The sequence below is a fragment of the Magnolia sinica genome, chromosome 14 (assembly GCF_029962835.1).
Source record: "Magnolia sinica isolate HGM2019 chromosome 14, MsV1, whole genome shotgun sequence".
Taxonomy (NCBI): Eukaryota; Viridiplantae; Streptophyta; class Magnoliopsida; order Magnoliales; family Magnoliaceae; genus Magnolia; species Magnolia sinica.
Window position 1 is genome coordinate 18,286,253 of NC_080586.1, and position 22,265 is coordinate 18,308,517.

Sequence of the window (22,265 nt, forward strand, 5' to 3'; positions counted from 1 at the left end):
ATACCTAACCGTCCAGAGACAAAACATGATTTTCCATAAATTCTTGATTGCATCGATCTAGTTTCGATGTCATTGAAGGTTCAATCGAACATACATCAATGGCATCGAAAAAGTGCCCATATAGGTTAGCGAATCCAAAAAATCTTGATGGAATCGAGCACTGTCCAATGCCATTGAATAGACTGTCAATGACAATGACAGACCCTATATCTGATTAAATTTAAGACATCAAATACAACACTTACTTGATCGGGCAACTCCTCCCACCTTGAGCAATTACGTTTACTAATGAGGAGCTCTCTCTTAAAGGCTGCAACCGTGGGGTGTTCATTAAATTTAGTTGTTCGTCAGAAGGATCTTAAGATGCCACTGGTACTCATTGACAATGGCTTAAGCCTGAATGTTTGTCCACTCAGAATCATTACTTGTCTAGGGATAAAACCATCTACTTTTTGGCCCAACAACATGAATGTGAGAGCCTTTGATAATTCCTAAAGAGTAGAGGAAGAGATTGACATTAAAATTTAGATTGGTTTAGATACATCAACTAATACTTTTCAGGTCTTGGACATCCCAGTTTCATTTAATCTCTTCTTTAAAAGGCCCCAGCTACATCAAGATGGGGTCATCTATTCAACCCTTTATCAAAGGGTCAAGTACATCTTTGGGATCAAGTGGTCTCTATTCTAGTTGTGCCTGAACTCATCACACCCTTGAAAGCTCGATATCCGAGTCAATGAAATAAAACACTCCGATGATGACATCCCATACCATAGTTTCAAAATTGAAACATTCAATTACATTCCATCCCAATGTCTCCTCAGACTTGACTATGTCATTACTGTTGCTAATGTTAAATTGTTCACGTCCAAGTCTAATATTAGGACACAACTAAAATCATAAAGGCTCGTGGAGAACCTCAGAAAGGAAGGATTGAGATATTAGGCCCCACTAGATGAGTAGCCAAGGCTGTGAGGCCATGGAAGAGGGCAAAGTTGCTTGGACAAAGATTATATCTTTACATGCACACCTATCAAGTTCATTAGACGACATGCTAGAGCCTATGCTAAAGGATTAGTTTCAAGAGCTGAGGCCGACCTACCTAATGAGGGCCTGGGCATGGGGTAAAACCAGTGTTCGAGTTGTCGGTATCGCTACAAGTTTCGCTGGCCAGAGATAAAGATATAATATCGTTATCGCCGATAATATCGCCGATAACTGAAAATGCAGGGAAAAAGGAGGAAACATGGAGAAAATGGTGGAATTTTTCAGTGAAACTTCATGACATGTCTAAATACACATATTTACATATTTAGAAATGAAAAAATTACAAAAAGAATGCATTAAATAAGAAGTTTCCATTTAATGGGGGCCAAAAGGCACGCGTTGTCGTAAGAAATTACTCAAATAATAACCAAAATGAGTTTATGTAATACAAATGGAAGCTTATAATAATTAAGACATGCAAAAGTAAATGCATTTAAAAAAAATACACATTTATGGCCACATTTCATCCCTACATAGAATGACAAGGTGACTCGTAATCATTGTTCAGATCTTATGGCCGTTGAGAGTAGTACTGTGGCCCATTATGAATGTGCGCGGGTTATCCATGCTGGCCATCCATTTTTTCAGCTCATTTTAATAGTTGTTTCGAAATTTGAAGCATGTCCAAAGCTCAAGTGGACCACACCACATGAAACATTGGTAATAATGATTTTCAGAGTTGAAACCTTGGTAAGGCCTACAGTGATGTTTATTTGTCATCTAACCTGTCCATAAGGTCACAAAGACATGGATGAAGGAAAAACACAAATAATATATTGATCCAGATTTTCTTAGGCCTCATGGAATTTTAGATGTTATAATTTCAATTCACACTGTTTCCGTGGTGAGGTCCACTTGAGATTTGGATATAATTAGTTTTTGGACTAAAGCCCTCAAATTATTTGTTAAAATGGATGGACGAAGTGGATAAAATATGTAAATCATGGTGGACCCCACATAATTTACTCAGTACGCAAGCACATATGTACTCGAGTCGGTAGGGACGCGGCTCAGGTACGACAGGTTGAGTGGCAAGACTTGCTACCGTAGTGACGTGTAGCTGTTATCTGGCCCACCATGGTTTATGTTTCGTATCCACACCGTCCAACCATTGGAAGATATCATTTTAACGTAATAGATAAAGAATGAGTCAGATCCAAATCTCTAATGAACCATACCACATGAAAACAATAATGATTGGATATCCACCGTTAAAATCCTCCTATGGCCCACTGTACTATTTATTTGATATTCAATCTGTATGATTACGTCATACAGACCTAGATGGGGGCAGAAATCAAATATTAGCTTAATCCAATACTTTTATAGGTCCCAAAAGGTTTTTAATGGTCTACATTATTCCTGTAATGTGGTCCACTTGAGATTGGGATATACCTCATTTTTGATCTCATACTCTAAAATTGTCTAAAAAAATAGATGGACGGTAATGATACAATACATACATCATGGTGGGGCCTACAGAACGTTATGGTGGCCCAACGAATTGTTTAATGGTAAAAATCATTATCTCCACTGCTATTTGTGGTGTGGTCCACATGATCTTTGGATATGATTCATTTTCTGGATAATGCCCTAAAATAATATCTAAAAATAGATGAACGGTGTAGATATAATAAATACATCACTGTGGGACCCACGTAACTTTAATCTCCTTTGAACCGTTCGTACAACTCAGAGCTCGAGGAGCGTTAGTGCTTGTCTGCGCACGCCACGTACCTACAGCAGCTATACAGCTACTGTGTGTACACCACCCATTCCACTTCCCTTTTTTTGATAAACCGACCCCCGACCATGGCGATTTTAAAGCTCCCAAAAATCTCTCCCCAAATTTCGATTTTTTTTTTTTCAAATCCCAAATCAAATCCCCGTAAGCCTAGGTAGAATCCAGTTTCCTTTCAAAGCTATTCCATTTGAAGGAAAAAGGGGATTTTAGGTTTTTCGTTCTTTTGAAAGATCCGGCGCTGTTGACCACGTGAGTAAAAAGGTAAGAGAGCTTCTTCTTCTTCTTCTTCTTCTTCTTTTTCTATATTTTTTTCCGAATAAGAGGGTCGTCGCCTAATGTCGCCGAAAACACGGCATTTGTTTTGCCTATTTTATCGAAATCTATAGGGGAGTTGGCTGATTTGGCCAGTGATCCGAAAATATCGCCGATAATATCGAAAATATCGGCGACATCTAGAAGAGAAACGAAATATTGGAGTCTCGGTATCGCAGGTCTGGCGACACCGATAATATCGGCGATATTATCGATTTCTCGCCGATAACTCAAACACTGGATAAAACTGCCTTTGATTGATGGGACTAAGGTCCAGGTCCTACTAGATAAGAACGATCCAGAGAAGCCTGAGGAGTTCTTTTCCAGGGAGATTAAGGTGAAATCATGTTTGACTCGGATTTCGAGCCCACCCCTGCGATGATAATTGGGCATGATGGTAGGTGTCACCTACTTGTTCTATCCTTGTCTCCCGAGGGAAAGGAGTTCAGGACAATGATTGATTTGCTTTCCACATGACAACAAAATCGGTTGATAAATCCTCTAAGGATGTTGGCTTAAAAAGTGCCGATGTAAACAGTATTTGATACCCAGCGCCGAACCAAGCCTACTCATGGCCGGCAGTGCCTCTTGTTGAGGCTCTCAAAATGTGAAAACCCTAAAAGTTAAAAAAATTTAGAAAAATCCAAAAAATAAAAAATACTAAAAAGCTCAAATAAATAAAGTGTTCCAAAAGCTCCAAAAATTAGAATATACTAAAAAATTCTAATCTAAAAACTACATAAAACTCTAAAAATGTTTTTTTTTATTATAAAATAAATAAAAATAAAAAATCCTAGAGAATAAGTTGCTTAATCTATCCATTAAAGTACATGCCTTTGAAATTGACTCATAGAATTTTTATAAGCCACTGCTTAATTGTTATAGAAATTACATCTCAGTGGCTTTTCTAAAAAAAGGTTTTCATTAAGTTATCTCATTAATTTACATAATTTTCACTAAGATACATTTCATTGCAGAAATCCAATGAAAGTTAGATCACGTGGGCTATTGTTTATAAATGATAAAACTGCACTTTTATTAAGATCGTCCTTTGTAAAAATAAGAATTCACAAATCATATGTTATCATTATTTAGTGGTTCTTATTTTGAGTAATTCTTTCATTGTCATTAGGCAAATCAAATGAATGGGGATTAGCCAAATCAGGGAATGGACCGGCCAAAATATAAACACCACAGTGGGCCCTACACGAAATAAATAGTGTGCGTCCTGTCCTAACAAGTGTCCACAAATCGAGATTAGGATTGCTCAACATGAATATAATACCAGCGGAGCAGTGATCTATTCATGTCCCTTCTAAAACAAGTTTCCACAAATCGAGATTAGGATTGCTCAACATGAATATAATACTTATGATTGCAACTTAGCAACGGTAGTTTCCATAATTTAATTAATTTAATTTGAGTTAATATATGCTAAAAAGGGCAATTTATGAGTTCCTGTATATAAGTGTCAAAACCCTGCAATCATAAAGCAATTATCCATGCAGCGTTGATTAGGATTCTTCGACCAATCTGATTTTGGGATTCCTATCTACAGTATCCTGGGATCTGGACAGTTTCATTTGAGTTATGGTATGCCACGTGTGCTATTTCTAAGTGCATGTGTATCAACTACCATGCTGTTCAGGAGTATAAATAAGTTGGTCTTCTGGCACCCTCGAAAAGAAGCTGAGGCAACGCCCTTATCCGCAACTCACCCGTATTACCCATAATTTCAGGTGCATATTGGAAGTGTACCCTCACACGTTGAAGCTTCAGATATGTACGTAAGATCGGATCCACTCATCAGAAGGTCCCAATCATGTAGGGACCATTTAAAAATGAGGTCAATCTGATCATTAGATGAGATATACGTTTACAAAACAAACGAACAGTTAAATGACATTGATCAATGGTCCAAAATTTATATACACTCCTAGCTCATATGATAAGACCATCAACCTAATTTCCAGGAAAACAAATCCACACTGTCGATCTTACACGATGAACGGATCCGATATTTCATATGTGCTTTTTCTTCCCCATTTGAGGCCAAGTACAATCAGAAATCACACCCGAGCGAATTCCATCAGTTTCCAAAACATGGTTTTGTTAGTCTTAGGTAGTGGTTTATTAGTCTAATCCATTCTCGTAATGCTAACCCATAGTAATTAAGAAACAAATTGATTTGTGGTTGTTATGATGACAGGTGGCAATAAGGATGACCATTTACAAAAAGAAGCTCCAGATTTTCAGCATTAATTTCTTGTTTTTATGTCTTTTTGGGTGTAATTTATGCAAAGAAATGAGTTTAAAATGGTCCGAAGTAAACAATTATAATTGTACATAGTTACCAAAAAGTATGCAGATTTAAAATGATTAAAATGTCTATGTGATTTTTGTTAATTAAGTAGAGAGCATGGAAAACGCGAGAAATTTCTAATTAGAAATCGCGGTTGGGTGGGCCGGGCTTTTGCTTGTCCAGATGGCCCACCAATAGGAAAAGGACTTTGGATTTTAACAAGCTGCGTCGGCCCGCTTGCTTTCGGGTTTGCATTGACTAGTACTAGGTGCAATGGGCTGGGTGGCCTGCCTGACCTGTTGAGCCAATCCTCACTTTGGACTGGGCTTGAACCTATTACATTGGCTCTAATGCGATTCTTGGCCAGATAAATTTGCATCTGGGCTTGGGCTCGAGTAATTTTTCGCTGGACCTAACTTCCTATGTAGATGTGTTATAGCTTGCAAAAATGCCATTCTAATATTTGATTAGGCAACTAATTTGCCTTAAATGTAGACTGTTGGTATCATTTTCTAAGTGTCTACTTCTTTGTGTATGTGTGGCCCAATTAATCAATGGATATATTAGGAGACTTTAAGTGAGAAATATCGACTTTATCAATTCTTTGGTCAGGGCCCTACCAATTGGGCTTGAGCTACTGTTCTAGGCCCATGTGGGCTCAGACAAGGGTGGAAAGGCCCCGGCTATGGCCGCACAAAGTCAGCCCATAAGGGAAAAATTCAGATGAGCGAAGGTATTTCTTTTGTGCAGAAGTATATCTATCAGAAAACAAAAACATATGCAATGAGAATGAAAAGTGTACAGTGAATAGTAATACATGATAGACATTATCACTCACATACTTTGATACAACGAAATACATAATAAGTAATGCCACGCAATTGTTAGACCTGTTGGGCTATTTGAATATTGCATTTACCCCGCCCACGCCAAGCTAGCACTGTGCAGCCCCTGTCTCAAGCATCGGACCATGTGATATCATAGTCACCGATCTGCGATCCGGGGATGCCCAATGCCTTCCACACCGCAGGAGAGGCATCTACTATGTTGTTGGGGCAAGGTGGTTGGTAGTCATGATCTGAATCACAACCATTCATCGAATCACACTCATCAACAACCTTAGCCAATATGGATTGGCCATTGGCATTGATCTTTATGTTCTTTAGGCAGCGGTTACCACCATTGTACCACCCCGTAGACAAGGCCACAACCATTTCACTATCATTATGGTATTTGTTGTCGCACTCGGAAGGGGCCCCACCATCACCCCCTGGGGCGAAGCTATTGATGGTCATGGTCGCACCAGTATTGCTAGTAACAGGAGGAGAGCAATGGTACTGAGGATACATCTTGCCCGCCTTGCAGCAGTCGGAGTGGTTCTGGGTGTTGCATTTGTGGGCCTTGCCGCGTAAGTAGCCACTGGGATTGCATGATTTCAGTGGTTTGTAGCAATTCACTGCGAGGAGACATGCCATAAGGATCAAGAGTACTGAAAGTAGATGCTTAGCCATGTGATTTCTCTCCAATATTTCCCCTCGTTTGGGTGGTTTTGATATTTGGTTATGATTCGGTTTGGTGTCTTTGGTAGTGTATTTATAGGCAGTTCATGAATATCAACCTTCCTGATTTCATTTCTTACCTGAGTTTGTTTGGCTGTACCAAAATTTAAATAGTATAATGAATTTCTGACCCAAATTAAATTGATTACATGAAATATCATGATATTTGGTGCAACCAAACGCAAACTTAGTCTCTTCTTACAAAATGAAAGGCACCGTACGTTCCTTTCTGCCCATCTCATATTTTTCGCATTTGTATACCACTCTTTTGTCACCTTGTAAAAGCATTGCCTTGTAATGTCAAGCGCTTCAAACTTGACAAAATAGTGCTCAAGGGCACGAGCTGTACGTGAGGTCCACTCACAGAAATCACTTACATTCAAGTAGTTGGTCCCACAACAATTGGATATTCATAGCCGTTTGATTTCATGATCTGATGGACCCATTATTGTTATGCAAACAACCAGTGAAACCTAAACCAAAAAAAAAAAAAAAAGCCCATTCATCCAGTCGGCCCCTCATCAAATGGCCCAGGTAGGACCGTTACCTTGCTTGAACAATATTAAAGATCCAACTTACAAACTTGCTCGCCCTGGATGTTAACCATTAGCCTTTCTAGGTGACATGCAACACAAGGTGGACTGTCTTGTCAATTGAGTCTTGGCAACCAAGGATTGTAACTGGTACACTTTCTAGTGTTTGTAAGTCCATGGAATACAACTGCAATTACATTTCTGAGTTATGATGTAGAACTAGTTGCGGGTTGCGGACACTTTCACGGCCAAGATGGACCAGAGAATGGCTGATCAGAAGCGGAGGTGATTGGAACAATTAGATCCTTAAAACAGTAGTGTCTCACAAACTGGAATAAGTTTTTCGACATATCATATATGATTTGGGCGTTTGAAGCTACTTTAGCCAGCCAACCCTGCTGTGCCGGGTTGCCTGCGCCAGATTTGTAAGGTTCCAAGAGATTGACCGTCAAAAGTTTATTTTATTTTCGCTTTTTCCTATAAATAGTGAGTTTTAATTCGATCATAACTTTTCATCCTTAGAGTTTTAGGAGTCATGCCCAATATGAAAAAGGGCGTAGAAAAATGCCTCTCTTTAAAAGTACAAAGGCCCTCCAGCTGTGTACTTTGGACAGTCGGATCTTTAATAATCTAATTTTCAGTACTTTGAGCAGTACAACTATCAACTTAGTAGCGGACGACAACTCCATTTTTATATGAGAACTGATTAATTACAGGCAACGGCCAGCACCACTTGTGCTGCTGTAATATCTTTTATGTTGGTGTGCTACTTTTGTAGGCCCAACCAACCAAGTCACCAAAAGTTTGAAGGTGTAGTATAGGTGTTTGTGAAAATGCTGCATAGGTGAACTCGGCTCGATCTTGACTCGAACTCGGCTCGAACTAGCCCAAGCTACTGACCGAACCGAGCCGAGCTGGCCAGTCAGGCTCGAGGACTAACCCGAGCAGAGTTCGAACCGAGGTCAGCTAGTGGCTGACCTGAGTTGAGCTGATGCCAGCTTGACTTAGTTCAACTCGATGTACACCCCTACTAACGGATTCGAGGAATCTCTGTGAGGAGTCCAGAAAAGTTCCACGTAATCGAAGTAGTTATCTTTGAGGAAGACTGTGATCAACCTCATCACTCCTTGTGTCGGATTATCATAGTTGGGTAATCAATAAAGACCTCACGGACAACTCTGCATACCCCGCACTGGCTAATCTAAACATCGAATCATGAGCAGGCCTGTCACTTTATAATCTAAACTGATAGGTGGGATTAATCCACGACCATTGGGCTACACGACAATTTATCAGTACTCCAATCTATGTCAAACAAGAGATCCATCCAAAATAGATCCAACGGTCAGATTCATTCTTGAACAGCTCAAATGACCGTTGATCATATCTTTTTATCCAATAATTAAATTACGTGGAGTAACACTCCATGAAATCATCCTATTGATCAGACCTATAACAAGTGGAATCTTGTCCTATCAAGTTCCAAGGTGTCCTCACCATTCTAACCATGCAACATTCACAAATAAAACAATCGAGCCTCTATCTCACACAGTATCCAGCATTAGATTGTTATTGACTCGACTTGCACAACTTGGCTAAACCTGCGGTCATGTAGTCAACAAAAATTCTAACCTCAACAATCAAGATGAGTGATCATTTAGGCAAGCTCACACAATGAGAACCATACATGTCATATGTGGTTAGATATGTGTTTCCCCAACCACTAAGAGTTGGTGGGCCTCACACGTCCTACACATGCGAACATCCAATCAACACAAAACATTGTAGATGATATATCACCAATAAAGAAAGCAATATCAATATCACAAACATGTCTAAACATAAAACGATAAATATGCAGCTCAAATCTCACCATACAACCTAATACATTTTTTTTAAAAATTTTTTGCACAAATTTCATTGATCAATCATCATAGAGCATCATCGGGCATTCCAAACCATTAGATGTTTTAAATAATTTCTAATTGAACTAGCAGAGAGTTTCAGCCCAACCTAATTCCAAACCATTACATGTTTTAAATAATTTCTAATTGAACTAGGAGAGAGTTTCAGCCCAACCTAATCTTTTATTTATTTATTTTTTTGTTACCTTGTTAGTACACCCAGTACACACGTCACTATTAGCCACCCCCAATGGGAAATCGATACCAAGAACTCAGTGTTGGAACGAGGTATCTTTCACTCAGTGGATCAGGGTGTAGTCCAACCTAATATGAGATAAATCAGATTTGTCAAAAACAAGATAAAAGTGTTATGATCAAATCTGGCTAGATCTAATTAAACCAATATCACCCAATCCAACTGGACCATTGTGAAAAGCGCATAGAGAAATCCAATCCAGTTAAACCAAATTTCATCTAAATCCGGTCAATGATTCAGGAGTTGTAACCCATTCAAGGAATGAATAATAATAAATATCCATTTTTGTTACGGTCCATGCTTTGATTTGGGCAAACAACCCATATTTCAAAGCGCTTGATGAGATAGAAAACACAGTCGGTCCGGATCTTCCAAAGGAAAATCAAAGCATGCTCTAAAAGGTGCCGCAAGTTGTTAACGCGACATATTCACACATGTGAGCCTGATTTCACACATTTTATTGGCCTAAACGCTGATCCAGCAGTCCAAACACTGAGGAACCCCTTCCATAGTAAGCCATGAGTGAGCCTCACACGTCCCTGAGGTTGCGCGGTCAAAATGAGCCTCAATGTGCAGTTTGAACAACATGCACATCATACGTCCATTCAATAGTCATGATCAATGTGACTCGTGGGGCCACCTCCTTTAGGGTCCGCATGCGCAGTTGGACTACATGCACATCATACATTCAGCAATCATCATCAATGTGGACACGTGGGGCCACTACCTTTTTTTTAGTAATTTCAAAATTTGGAAAATCCCAAATCTATTATTTTTAGAAACTTGAATACCATATATTTCTATAGGAATATTGGATTTTTCCAAAAGAAATAATAATAATAATAATAATAATAATAACAATAATAATAATAATAATAATGAGAGAATAAAGAAGGGGAGGGAGAAAAAGAACTCTACCTAGGAGGGAGGGGGTGTTCAAAAGCCCAAGAGAAGAGTATCGGGAGAGATGGGCGGCAACGTGGCAAGATTTAATTAGATGGCAGGCCTGTGTGAAATACTGAGTCCATACAAAACATGTATGAAAATTATTCAGTCAAGTATCTACAAAAGATAGACTCATCTCTAACATTGGCTTATAGGCTATTCAAATCCCACCAGGGCACCACCAAATCCACATCATACATGAGTGGGGCTGTACCAAATCCACGTCAATCATACAAAACCTTCACAATTGGAAAATGTCCATATAGAACATCCATACGACGGGCCCTACATTAGGCCAAATGTGCACGATTCCCTTCATCCATTGGATTCCAGATGATCCGAAAACCTCGTCACTCCTTTCCTTTCCTTTCGTCACTCTATTGATAAGGGTATATAGATCTCATGATGGATAATGTCCGTTCCAAAATTCATTGCAAATTTGTAATTTTGACGTAGTGATGTGTATCGACAGTCGGACAATTAACATGATTACCATTAAATATCGATTCTCAATACCGTGGTTGGACAACATGCTCGATATGCTAGAAGGTGCCAATGTGTTCTTTAGACTAGATATGAGGAGTGGGTACTATTAAATTTGTATCTGACCCAGTAATGAGTGGAAAACGACATTTAAGACCAAGGAAGGGTTGTATGAGTGGTTGATCATGTCCTTCGGTCTATCGGACACAGTAAGTACTTTTATATGTATGGTGAATCAAGTGCCAAAGCCGTTCATTGGCTGATTTGTGGAAATATATTTTGATGACATCAAGATATATAACGAGGGTGAGATAGAACACATGGAACATCTCAGGCATGCGTTACAGGTCCTAGCAGTTAACAAGTTGTATATCAACTTGAAGAAGTGCAGTTTTTTAACAAATAGTTTGTTGTTCTTAAAATTTGTTGTAATGTCCACAGGCATCCGTGTGGACGATGAAAATGTACGAGCCATCAGGGAATGACTGATCCCAACGAACATTTATGAAGTGAGGAGTTTCCATGAGTTGGCAACCTTATATCGTCGATTCATGTGGAATTTCAGCACTATAGTTGTACCCATTACAGATTGCATAAATAAATACCCATTTCAGTGGACCGATGTGCCTGACAAGAGCTTTGCCGAAATTAAGGATCGATTATCCGCAACATCAATCTTGGTTCTTCCCAGTTCCGATAAGCTATTTGAGGTTGAATGTGACACTTCATATGTCTAAATTGGAGGAGTCTTATCATATGAAGGCAATATAATATCCTTCTATAGTAAGAAGCTTAGCTAAGCCTAAAAGAAGTGGTCGACATATGAGCTTGAGATATATGCAGTTATTTAAGCGTTGCAACATTGACAACATTATCTGCTTTAGAGAGAGTAATTTGTTCTTTACATTGACCATTAAGCCTTAAAGTTTATTAATACTCAGGCTAACGTGAATTATGTGCATGCTAGATGGGTTGCATTTTTTCAGAAATTCACGTTCGTTATACAACACAAGTCGGGGTAGCAGAATAGGTGGGTACTGTACTTATCCATCGTGCATCACTACTTGTTACAATGAGCAATGAGCTGGTTGGCTTTGACTATCTCAAAGAGCTTTCTGCCGTGGCCGAGTACTTTAAGGATGCATGGATGAGGTGCCAAGAGGGTCATCCCAGTGACCTACATATGCAAAACAGTTTTCTCTTGAAAGGGAATTAACTGTACATCCTCTAAAGTTCTCTGAGGGAGCAAATTATTCAAGAGCTACATGGATGTGGACTTAGTAAACACCTTAGACGCGACAAGACGCATGCTCTTGTTGAGGATTGGTATTATTGGCTACAATTGGTGCGTGATGTGGGTAAAGCAATGTAACAATGTCATGTTTGTTAAACTTCTAAGGGACAGTATCAGAATACGGCCTCAACACCCCATTACTTGTGCCTGACGGCCCTTGGGAAGACTTATCTATAGATTGTATACTTGGTCTCCCACGAACACAACGAGACATGAATTCAGTGTTCGTAGTGGTAAATCATTTCTCAAAGATGACACACTTTCTCCTATGTAAGAGACCCATGACGTAACACAAGTTACGAATCTATTCTCCAGAGAGGTTATGCGGCGACACGAGGTTTCCAAGACCGTTACTTTTGACTGTGACATGAAGTTCATTAGCAACTTTTAGTAGACTTTATAGAATTGGTTCGATACAGAACATAGTTCAGTAGTGCCTACCACCCACAGACCAATGGGGAGACTAAAGTCGTGAATCACACATTGGGAAACCTCCTTCAGTGTATTTCAGGTGACAAACTGAAGCAATGAGATTTAACCTTGTCTGAAGCAGAGTTCGCATTCAATAACATAGTGAACTGCTCGGTAGGGAAGTCCCCATTCTAGATTGTTTATGGTTGAGTGCCTCGCCACACACTTGACTTGGTCCCTTTGCCTAAGCACTCAGGCATGAGCATTGTAATAAAACATATGGTGGACCAAATCATGGGCATTAATGTAGATGTGCAAGCTAAGTTGCATGCCTCAAACGACAAGTATAAGGAGCAAGTTAACAGGCATTGGTGACAAAAGGGATTTGAGGTGGGAGACCATGTTATGGTTCATCTACGCAATGAGAGATTTACAATCCGGACCTATAACAAGTTAAAGAACAAGAAGATTAGACCAATAACAATCTTTGAAAGATCAACGATAATGCTTACGTTGTTGATTTTCCGGATGACATAGAGATCAGATTGCATATACTTTCAACGTTGCGGACTGCACCGAGTATCATAAATCAAAACGGGACGATAACTCCAGGTCAAGTTCTTTTGAAGTGGAGAGGACTGATGTAGAGCGGGTCACGAACACTTCCATGTTAAAGATGGACCAGAGAAGGCCCGTTTGAAGGCAGAAGTGATTAGGACTGTCAGAACCTTAAAACAATCATATCTCACAAAGTGGAATGAGTTTTTTGACATATCATTATGATTTTGGGCTAGGAGAAGCTACTTTACCCAACTAACCCTCTACGTCGGGTTGCTCACGCCGGATTTGCAAGATTCCATGAGATCGACGATCGAAAGTCCATTTTATTTTCTTTCTTACTATAAATGGTAAGTTTTAAATATTTGATCATAACTTCTGATCTTTTGAGTTGTAGGAGTCGTGCCTAACATGAAAAGGGCTTGAAAAATTAGGAGAAAAATTAGAATTCAATGGGCCACCAATTACCCTCAAACTTCCTCCAAATTATGTAATTTACCACTCCAATAGTTAATGAGAAAATACCACATGTCCTTAAGGTTGCCAACGACTAATCAAAGCTTACCACATATTATTTTTTCATCCAAACTCCCATAAATTACACTAATGCCACCCACTCTATTTATAAATACCTCAACCCTTCTCATTTCACATATCTATTACTTCTTTGAGAGAGAGAGAGAGAGAGAGAGAGAGAGAGAGAGAGAGAGAGCACCCAAGCCACCCATCCAAACCCTACATCACATCCAAGAAAATCTAACCTGTTGTAAGCAATTGCCTATCAACACAAGTCATCATAATGGTTTGGATTTTGTGGAATACAATCGGGGTCAAAGAAATCACACCATCTCTTTGAAGAAAAGTGTCAGGATTCTTCTAACCTCTCTCACATCTCTAGTTACCAATCACAATATTGTGTAGCATTATTTACTAATCTTTTTATTTTTTATTTTTTTATTTTGCTTATAAACATATCACTATATTTTCCTTGCCATACACCTCTATGCTTCCCTTTGGGTGACTTCTAAGCCTATGCTTCATGCCTTGCTAAATGTTTCAGATCATGGCACATTAGAAACCTAAGGTTATCTAATCTTTATCATTTATTTAATAATCAACTTCTCAATTATGATTAATGCAAGCAATTCATCTTTATGATCATAACTAATTAAGTTTTGTTAAACGCTTTATACCCTTTTAAAGATAATTGTCATTTCCTCGAATTACCTTCCTAGTCGAGCTGTCATACTGACAGTTAGAGTTAAGCATTTAGTTTTCTAATTAGCTTCAAATCTTGTCCACAATCAATTATACAATGAGAATATTTAGAGCTTAAAATTCCTAAGACCCAAAAAGTAGAGACCATCTATTTTTGGTAATAGAGAAGTATGCCTAATTACTTTCTTCTCCATCACCGATACTGTAAGAATTTTCAGTAATAGACCAATCACAAGAGTCATCCTAGTTGAGGAGTCGTTGATTCCCCAACGGAATAGGGATTCTAAACATAAAAGTGAGAGAGAAAGGGTGGTTGGACACACCGCGCAAGGGAGAGCATTCACACTCCTCCAATCATATAGAAAGTTTCAATGTAGTCAAGGAATCCTTTGTATACTTAAAAATGAATCTCCTTTGAATGGGAAACTACATCCTCAGAAATAGGAAGACATCTTGGGAATGTGTAAATACACAGTCGGAAGGCTAAAATTGTGGTCACATGGTCTACTCCTTATATTAGTTCAACAACACGTTCTACCCTACGAGATTAATGGTGGGGACCATCCTTGCTATGGGTCAATATTCCCCAATTACAGGTGATCATGCACTGTTCATAAATTAATTAATTTAGACTATAAATGCTAACAAATTGCCCACTGTCTGAACCTCTAAAAAGATAGATATGAGTGACACCTTTGCAGGAAAGAAATCTTTGAATGTGTAAATTAGCATAGCGGCCCCTCTAATTGAAGACTACTTTAGCCAAGTCGAAGAGTGCCAAAAGTCAAAGAGACAATGTAATTTGTATCAGATAGTGTCACAAATGGAGTTAAAAAAAATAAGGGTGTGGCATAGCGTGACATATCTTCCATTTTAAAGTAGGAAGCTTGGATTGTAGTAGCAGAAAATGCACTTGTTTGGGAGCGTCCAAAGCCCTCAACTGAAAGAGATACAATCCATCATGTTCTAGATAGGGGTAGCAATGGGACGAGGTAGAGCTGGGCATCGAGTTGAGTCGGACGGAGTTAGGGTTGACCCGAATCGATCCGGTTTTGAAATAGGCCTTACTCGAACTCAACTCGACTCGGTATTGAGTCCAACATGCCTAAACCGATCCGAATATGGGTCTAGCTTGGACTAATCTGGACTGAGTCCGACCCAGTAAAAAGTACCGAGTCAGTTCGAGTTGGCACCGATTCGAATTGAGAGATGAGGGAGGTAAGGAGTCGAGAGGAGAGGAGAGATAGAGAGCGAGAGGAGGGTGCGAGGGAGGAGAGAGAGAGAGAGAGAGAGAGAGAGAGAGAGAGAGAGAGAGAGAGAGAGGAGGGTGGTGATGGAGGTGGGTGATTGCCGGGATTGGAAGAGAAGAAGGATGAGGGAGGAAGAGAGAGTCTGGGATTGGGTCAGGGTTTTTTATTATGTATATACCCAAATCCGAGTAGAGTCGATTTCAGATTGAGTTGAGTCTGACTGGATTGAGTTTCGGGTCGAGTCAGGTCGAGTTACTAGGTAACTCGAACTGGACTCGGTTTGAATCTGGATTGGGAGAAGCCTACTCGGTTTGGACTGACTCCCCCATTCGATTGCGTCGAGTTGGGTCCGAATGAGTTGGACGAGTCGAGTTAGGCAAGTTGAGTCATCCCTTGCCCGACTCTAGTACCAGGGGCTTAAAATCTAGGTTGAATGTTTGGGCCAGAACAAACCTACGACAATAATGACTAGCCCACTCCAGTCATAAGATGACTGGGCCACCTCAAAAAAAAAAAAAAAGAAGCAAAAATAAATAAAAAATAAATAAAAAGAACAGATGCTATAAAGACAATTATGAGCTATGCTCCTTTAATATACATGTATAGTTTAAAAACACCACGGATATACAAATGTAATAAAGTCTAGTAACAATAATCTAATACATCCCCAGGCATATGCATCCCGAAATATGATAGAACTATGTGGGACCACGGAGATGTTTCTTTGCCATCCAAGACATCCATTAGATGCCCTACTCCATGTTATGCTCGCATCTCCAAATCCACCTAACCCAACACTCAGGTGGACCACACCAAAGTGCTTTGTATTCGATGGGCACCAAGTGCTTTGTGTTTGACATCCACTCAACTCATCAGACTCGCTTTATGAGGATGAAGAAGCAACTAAACATCTAGGCCATTCCATGAATAAGGTGGGCGTTACCATGTGAACTTAGTGCCTTTTGGCGTGATTTTACGGTTTTACTTCTGGTGTGGCCCACATGAGTTTTGGACTACCCTAATTTTTGGGATGTACGGTGAACATGATATAGCGCACCTGATCCATGCATGGTTTAGACTCTACATACCCATCATGGTAGACCCTATAGAAGCTCGAACATTCTACCTGAGAAGGCTATTGACAAAAGGAGAAAGGGAGTAATCAACAGTGCATTGCTATATAACCGTCCACATAATTGTATAAGCTAGAATATGTTATGTAGAACCTGTAAATTTGAGTTGAACTTTGTGTGTGGTTGTCCATGTACTGATTATACTGAAATTGTGTTTGCCATATATGAATTATATACAAGGAATCCATGTTTTGTTGTGAATTGTTGCATATTCCCCTATGGATTGGCCGATTACCTGGAATTTCTTGGGCGGTCCTTGTTGGACCTATCCGTGAGTGAATTTGGCCCAAATAGTTGAACTATAGGTTGTTGGCACTAGTTGGACTACACGAGACAGTGTTCTCAGGCCGATTAGCTACGGTTCAGCCCGTCGGGGCATATTGAATATAGTCGACCATCCTTTTATGTTAACCATATTTGATCACGCCTGTATAAACCCAAAGTACCCTGAGACCATTGTGCCCACTTTTAATTGTTATGTATGACCCACAAGACTCATGAGCTAGGGATGGTGGTATGGGACACACTACACCCGAGCTGTCGGCCTACGCTGGGGTGACGAGCCTCTCTGTAGTGTCGATTGAGTACTTAGACTTGTAAGCTAGGCATGGTGGTATGGGACACTGTACTTGGGCTATCGGCCTGTGTTGGGGTAACGACCTCCCCATAGTGACCACGAGTAAGACATTTAAGTCCCAATTATTTTCATCTGAGATTATGGTTCCCGAGATTGATGACCCCATATAGGGCTAAGGGTCACGAGAGTCATATGACCACGACCCTTGAGCCGCGCGATCGGTTTAGGGCAATAACTCCATTAGGGTATTCCGGTTTCTTCAACCTACTGGAAGAATAAACTTAACTAATCAACCAGGTTAACATATTTCACGACATTGCATTATATTTTTGACGATTATACAGTCGAGGTCGCTTTTGAGGGAGTGTTGTTTCATGGCGAACGTTAGACGTTGTCGCTTGAGGGAGCACTAGTTGGTGAGGAGCATGCCTCATATCATAACCATGTATTTACATTAACAATAGTGTTTAGGGTTCTATGCTGCTTGCTGTTCATTAAATGTATTATATGCATGATAATTTATGTGCCTATTGCTAATGGTACCACTGAGTTGATCACTCACTCCCACTCTGGGACAGTGTTCTAAAACATTAACCAGAATCCAATATAGATGCAGGTACCTTGGAACAACATGCATTGGACGATGTCGTACCGACGAAGACGAGGAGCGAGCATACTACCAGGAGTTTGGAGGACCTTGGTGGCGAGGTGGATGAAGGCGGGACTGTGCTAGAGCCCAGATCATTTTGGGGTGTGATATGTATATGGGACTGGATCCCTGGATGATGATACTTGAATTATCGGGTCTGTTTATGATTGCTATGGATTTGTGACAGAACTTTATCTAGTTTAGTGGCACTTGAACTTCATTTTCATAATTAGTATTAAACATGCATAGCTTAATTCATCATTGCTTATTAATACCTGCTAACCATATGCATTTGTGACTTATCATTACACACGTGACACTCAGGAATTTGGGAGCCGAGTTGCTACTCGGTCCTTGAATTCCGGGGCGCTACAAGAGTCCTCGCTCTAATGCCAGTTGACGCAAGAATGAACGTGATGAGGTCAATCACCATCTTCCTCATGGATAACTATTTCGAATCCATGGAGCTTATCTGGATTCCGCACAGAGACTTCTCGAATCCACGAGGAAAAGTAATAGAAATAATTTTAAAATATATGAAAGAAGCTTGTTTATCATTGATAAACAAGTCTACAACTTTTTAAATAAGAATACCAAGACTTGGAAGAAGTTTAGGAATTAAATTATAACTAAAACTCCTTAAAATTCGTAACTTACTATAAATAGTAAATTTCTATTTATAGTAAGTGTCCTATGTGGCTTAACCACATTGTTCTCCTCATTTTTCTAAACACTTTTCATGTTGGACACAACTCCTAAAGCCCAATGGATGAAGAGTTATAATCAAACTAAAATTTACTAAAAATAGTAAAAATGGAAATAAACAGGGAATCCGACTGTCGATCTGATGGAATCTCGCAAATTCAGCATGGGCTAAAGTGGCCAAGTTGGTTGGCTAAAGTAGCTCGTCCTACCCGAAAATCATATGTGGTACGTTGAGTAACTCATTCCGATTTATGAGATATGCCTATTTTAAGGTTCTGACGGTCTTGATGATTTCCGCCTCCGATCGGGCCTTCTCTGGTCTATCTTAGACATAAAAGTGTCTGCCTCCAATCGGACCTTCTCGTGCTACTTCGGTTCTTAATACTCGGTGAGGTGCGCTGTAACGATACCCGGATCAAAAGTTATGAATGTATCTGTGCCACGTACATCAAAAATGAAGTAGGATATAATTGGTCTTATCATTTTTTCTTTTCTCTATAAATGTGTGGCCCACCTTAAGATGAACAACTTGGATAAAGCCCAGAGCGCCCAAAGCCCTTTACTGGAACAGATTCCACAGATCAAGTTCCAGATAGGGGTAGCATTTGGGACAGGGCCTCAAACTTGGTCCAAGGGCTGGGCCGGGCTTAAAATATGGGCTTGATGTTTAGACTAGAACAGACCCATGCCAATAATGACTGTACGGTCCAGCCTGTTAGTGTAATTCAGACATCAAGCAGGCTGCCATTCTAATAAAGAAAGGATGCTTGGGCGACTATCATTCAACATACAAGAGTAGTTTTAAGACATTCCATATGTACAGATGTAATAGAACTCAATAACAACAATCACATATATCCTAAAGCATGTGCATTCCCATGTGTTAGAATTCTCTGGGACCATGTTGAGATGTTTGTTTGCGAACCAAGCCATCCATTAGATGCCCAAGTCATGTTATATAGGCACATCAACCTAATCGAAGGCTCAGGTGGGCCACACCTTGGGAAACAACTGGGAGAGCTATGGGGTGGGGGATGCTGATGTAGAATGGGTCACAGACACTTTTATGTCCAAGATGGACCAGAGAAGGCTCGATAGGAGGCGGAAATGATCATGACCGTCAAAACCCTAAAACAGGTGTATCTTGCAAAACAGAATGAATTATTTGATGTACCATATATGATTTTGGGGTAAGAGAAGCTACTTTAGCCAAACAACCCCGCTATGCAGGGTTATCCACGCCGAATTTGCAAGATTCCATCATATCAATGGCCGAAACTCCATTTTAATTTCGTTTTTTAGTTTGATCATAACTCTTGATCTTTGAGCTTTAAAGAGTCATTCCCAACATGAAAAGGGCTTAGAAATTTTAGGAGAATAACATGGTTAGGCCAAATTGGACACTTACAATTTTTTGCTGAAAATCATGAAGTCTAAGTAGAAATTATGATAGTCTATAAATAATAAGTTTACTATTTATAGTAACTCATGAATTTTAGGGAGTTTGAGTTCGAGTTTGATTCTGAAACTTCTTCATATGTTTGGTATCACTAATTGGTGGAGTCTCTATGAGGAGTCCAGAGAAGCTATGTGGATTTGGAGTAATTATCCCCTCAAGGAAGACATTAGCAACCTTATCACATCCATCCCTGCGTAAGATGCCCACCATAGAAACTACCAAAGTTTTTGTGCGGCACAAGTCCTCTGGCTATTCCTCTGACACGCTATATCAAGACGAAGGAACAACTCAAAAATCAGTCCAATCCAAAACTAAGGTGGGCCACCTGAGTTTTGGATTGGCCTGATTTTTGGGATGTGCAGTGAACACGGTGTGCCGCACCTGATGCATGTTTTGTACTCTACACACATACAATGGTAGGCCCTATACAAGCTCGAACATCCTGCTTTTGAAGGCTATTGACAATCGGATCGATAAAGGGTGGCAATGGGTGGGCCTGACGTTGGTTCCTGCCCAGATTTTGAAAGAGTCAGACCAGGCTTGACAGGCAAGGCCTATTCAAAATGTTGAGTTGTCTGCCCCACTAAATTTGGTCCAAAGACCATCTTCTTCTTAACCATCCACTTGATAACAATCCATCAGACGGTTAGGAATACCTCTACGACTGCTGCTTTTTTGGGATCATTTACTGTGTGGGAGCCACTTCAAAAGAATACACCCACGCGATTTCTGAAAGTTCTTTTGTACACAAACATATCTATCAAAAAACAAAAACATATGAACTGAGGATGATAAGTCTCCAGGGTGTAGTAATACATGATAAACATAGGCATGCCTTACACATTTTGATGCAATGAAAATATATAATAAGTGATGTCACGTAGGGGGCCAATTGTTAGGCGCGCCGGGCTATTCAAATATGTCATTTACCAGCCCCGGCACAGTTCATTGCAGCCCCGTCTCAAGCATCAGACCACGTGATATCATAGTCACCGATCTGCGATTCAGGGATGCCCAATGCCTTCCACACTGCAGGAGAGGCATCTACTATGTTGTTGGGGCAAGGTGGTTGGTAGTCATGATCAGAATCACAACCATTCATCGAATCACACTCGTCAACAACCTTAGCTAGCACTGACCGACCATTGGCGTTAATCTTGATGTTCTGAAGGCAACGGCTTCCGCCATTGTACCATCCTGTAGACAGGGCCACGACTTTTTCACTATCGCTATGGTATTTGTTATCGCACTCGGAAGGTGCTCCACCATCACCCCCTGGGGCAAAGCTATTGATGGTCATGGTTGCACCAGTATTGCTTGTAACAGGAGGTGAGCAATGATACTGAGGATACATCTTGCCCGCCTTGCAGCAGTCGGAGTAGTTCTGGATGTTGCATTTGTGGGCCTTGCCGCGTAAGTAGCCACTTGGATTGCATGATTTCAGTGGTTTGTAGCAATTCACTGTGATGAGAAATGCCATAAGGACTAGGAGTACTGAAAGTAGATGCTTAGCCATGTGATTCCTCTCTGATCCTTCACCTGTCTTTGAGTGGTTTTGGTATTTGGTTATGATTTGGTTTGGGGCTTAGCCTATTTATAGGCAATTGATGAATATCAACCTTCCCGATTTCATTTGTTACCCAAGAGTGTGTTTGGTTGTACCAAAATTTTAAAAGACATTGAATTTCTGTCCCAAATTAGACTGATTATTCATGAAATTTCATGACATTTGATGCAACCATACACACCCTGAGTCTCTTATTACAAAATGGAAGGCAGCGTACGTTCCTCTCTACCCATATCATATTTTTTTGGCATTTGTATGCCACTCTTTTGTCACCTTGTAAATCCATTCCCTTTGCAATTTCTAGCCATTCAGAATGAATGCCAGGGCCATTCCGATGATCGCCTTTCTGCTGCCAGGGG

General features: G+C 40.1%; 1 protein-coding gene across 1 annotated transcript; it reads right to left on the minus strand.

Moving 5' to 3' along the window:
• Window positions 1-6,361: 6,361 nt before the first annotated feature.
• Window positions 6,362-21,855, minus strand: LOC131224906 (uncharacterized). The gene is made up of 2 exons (XM_058220349.1): window positions 21,307-21,855; window positions 6,362-6,838 (listed from the first exon to the last, which is right to left on the minus strand). The coding sequence occupies exons 1-2, from the start codon at window positions 21,853-21,855 to the stop codon at window positions 6,362-6,364; spliced, it is 1,026 nt and encodes a 341-aa protein (XP_058076332.1).
• Between the last annotated feature and the right edge of the window lie 410 nt (window positions 21,856-22,265).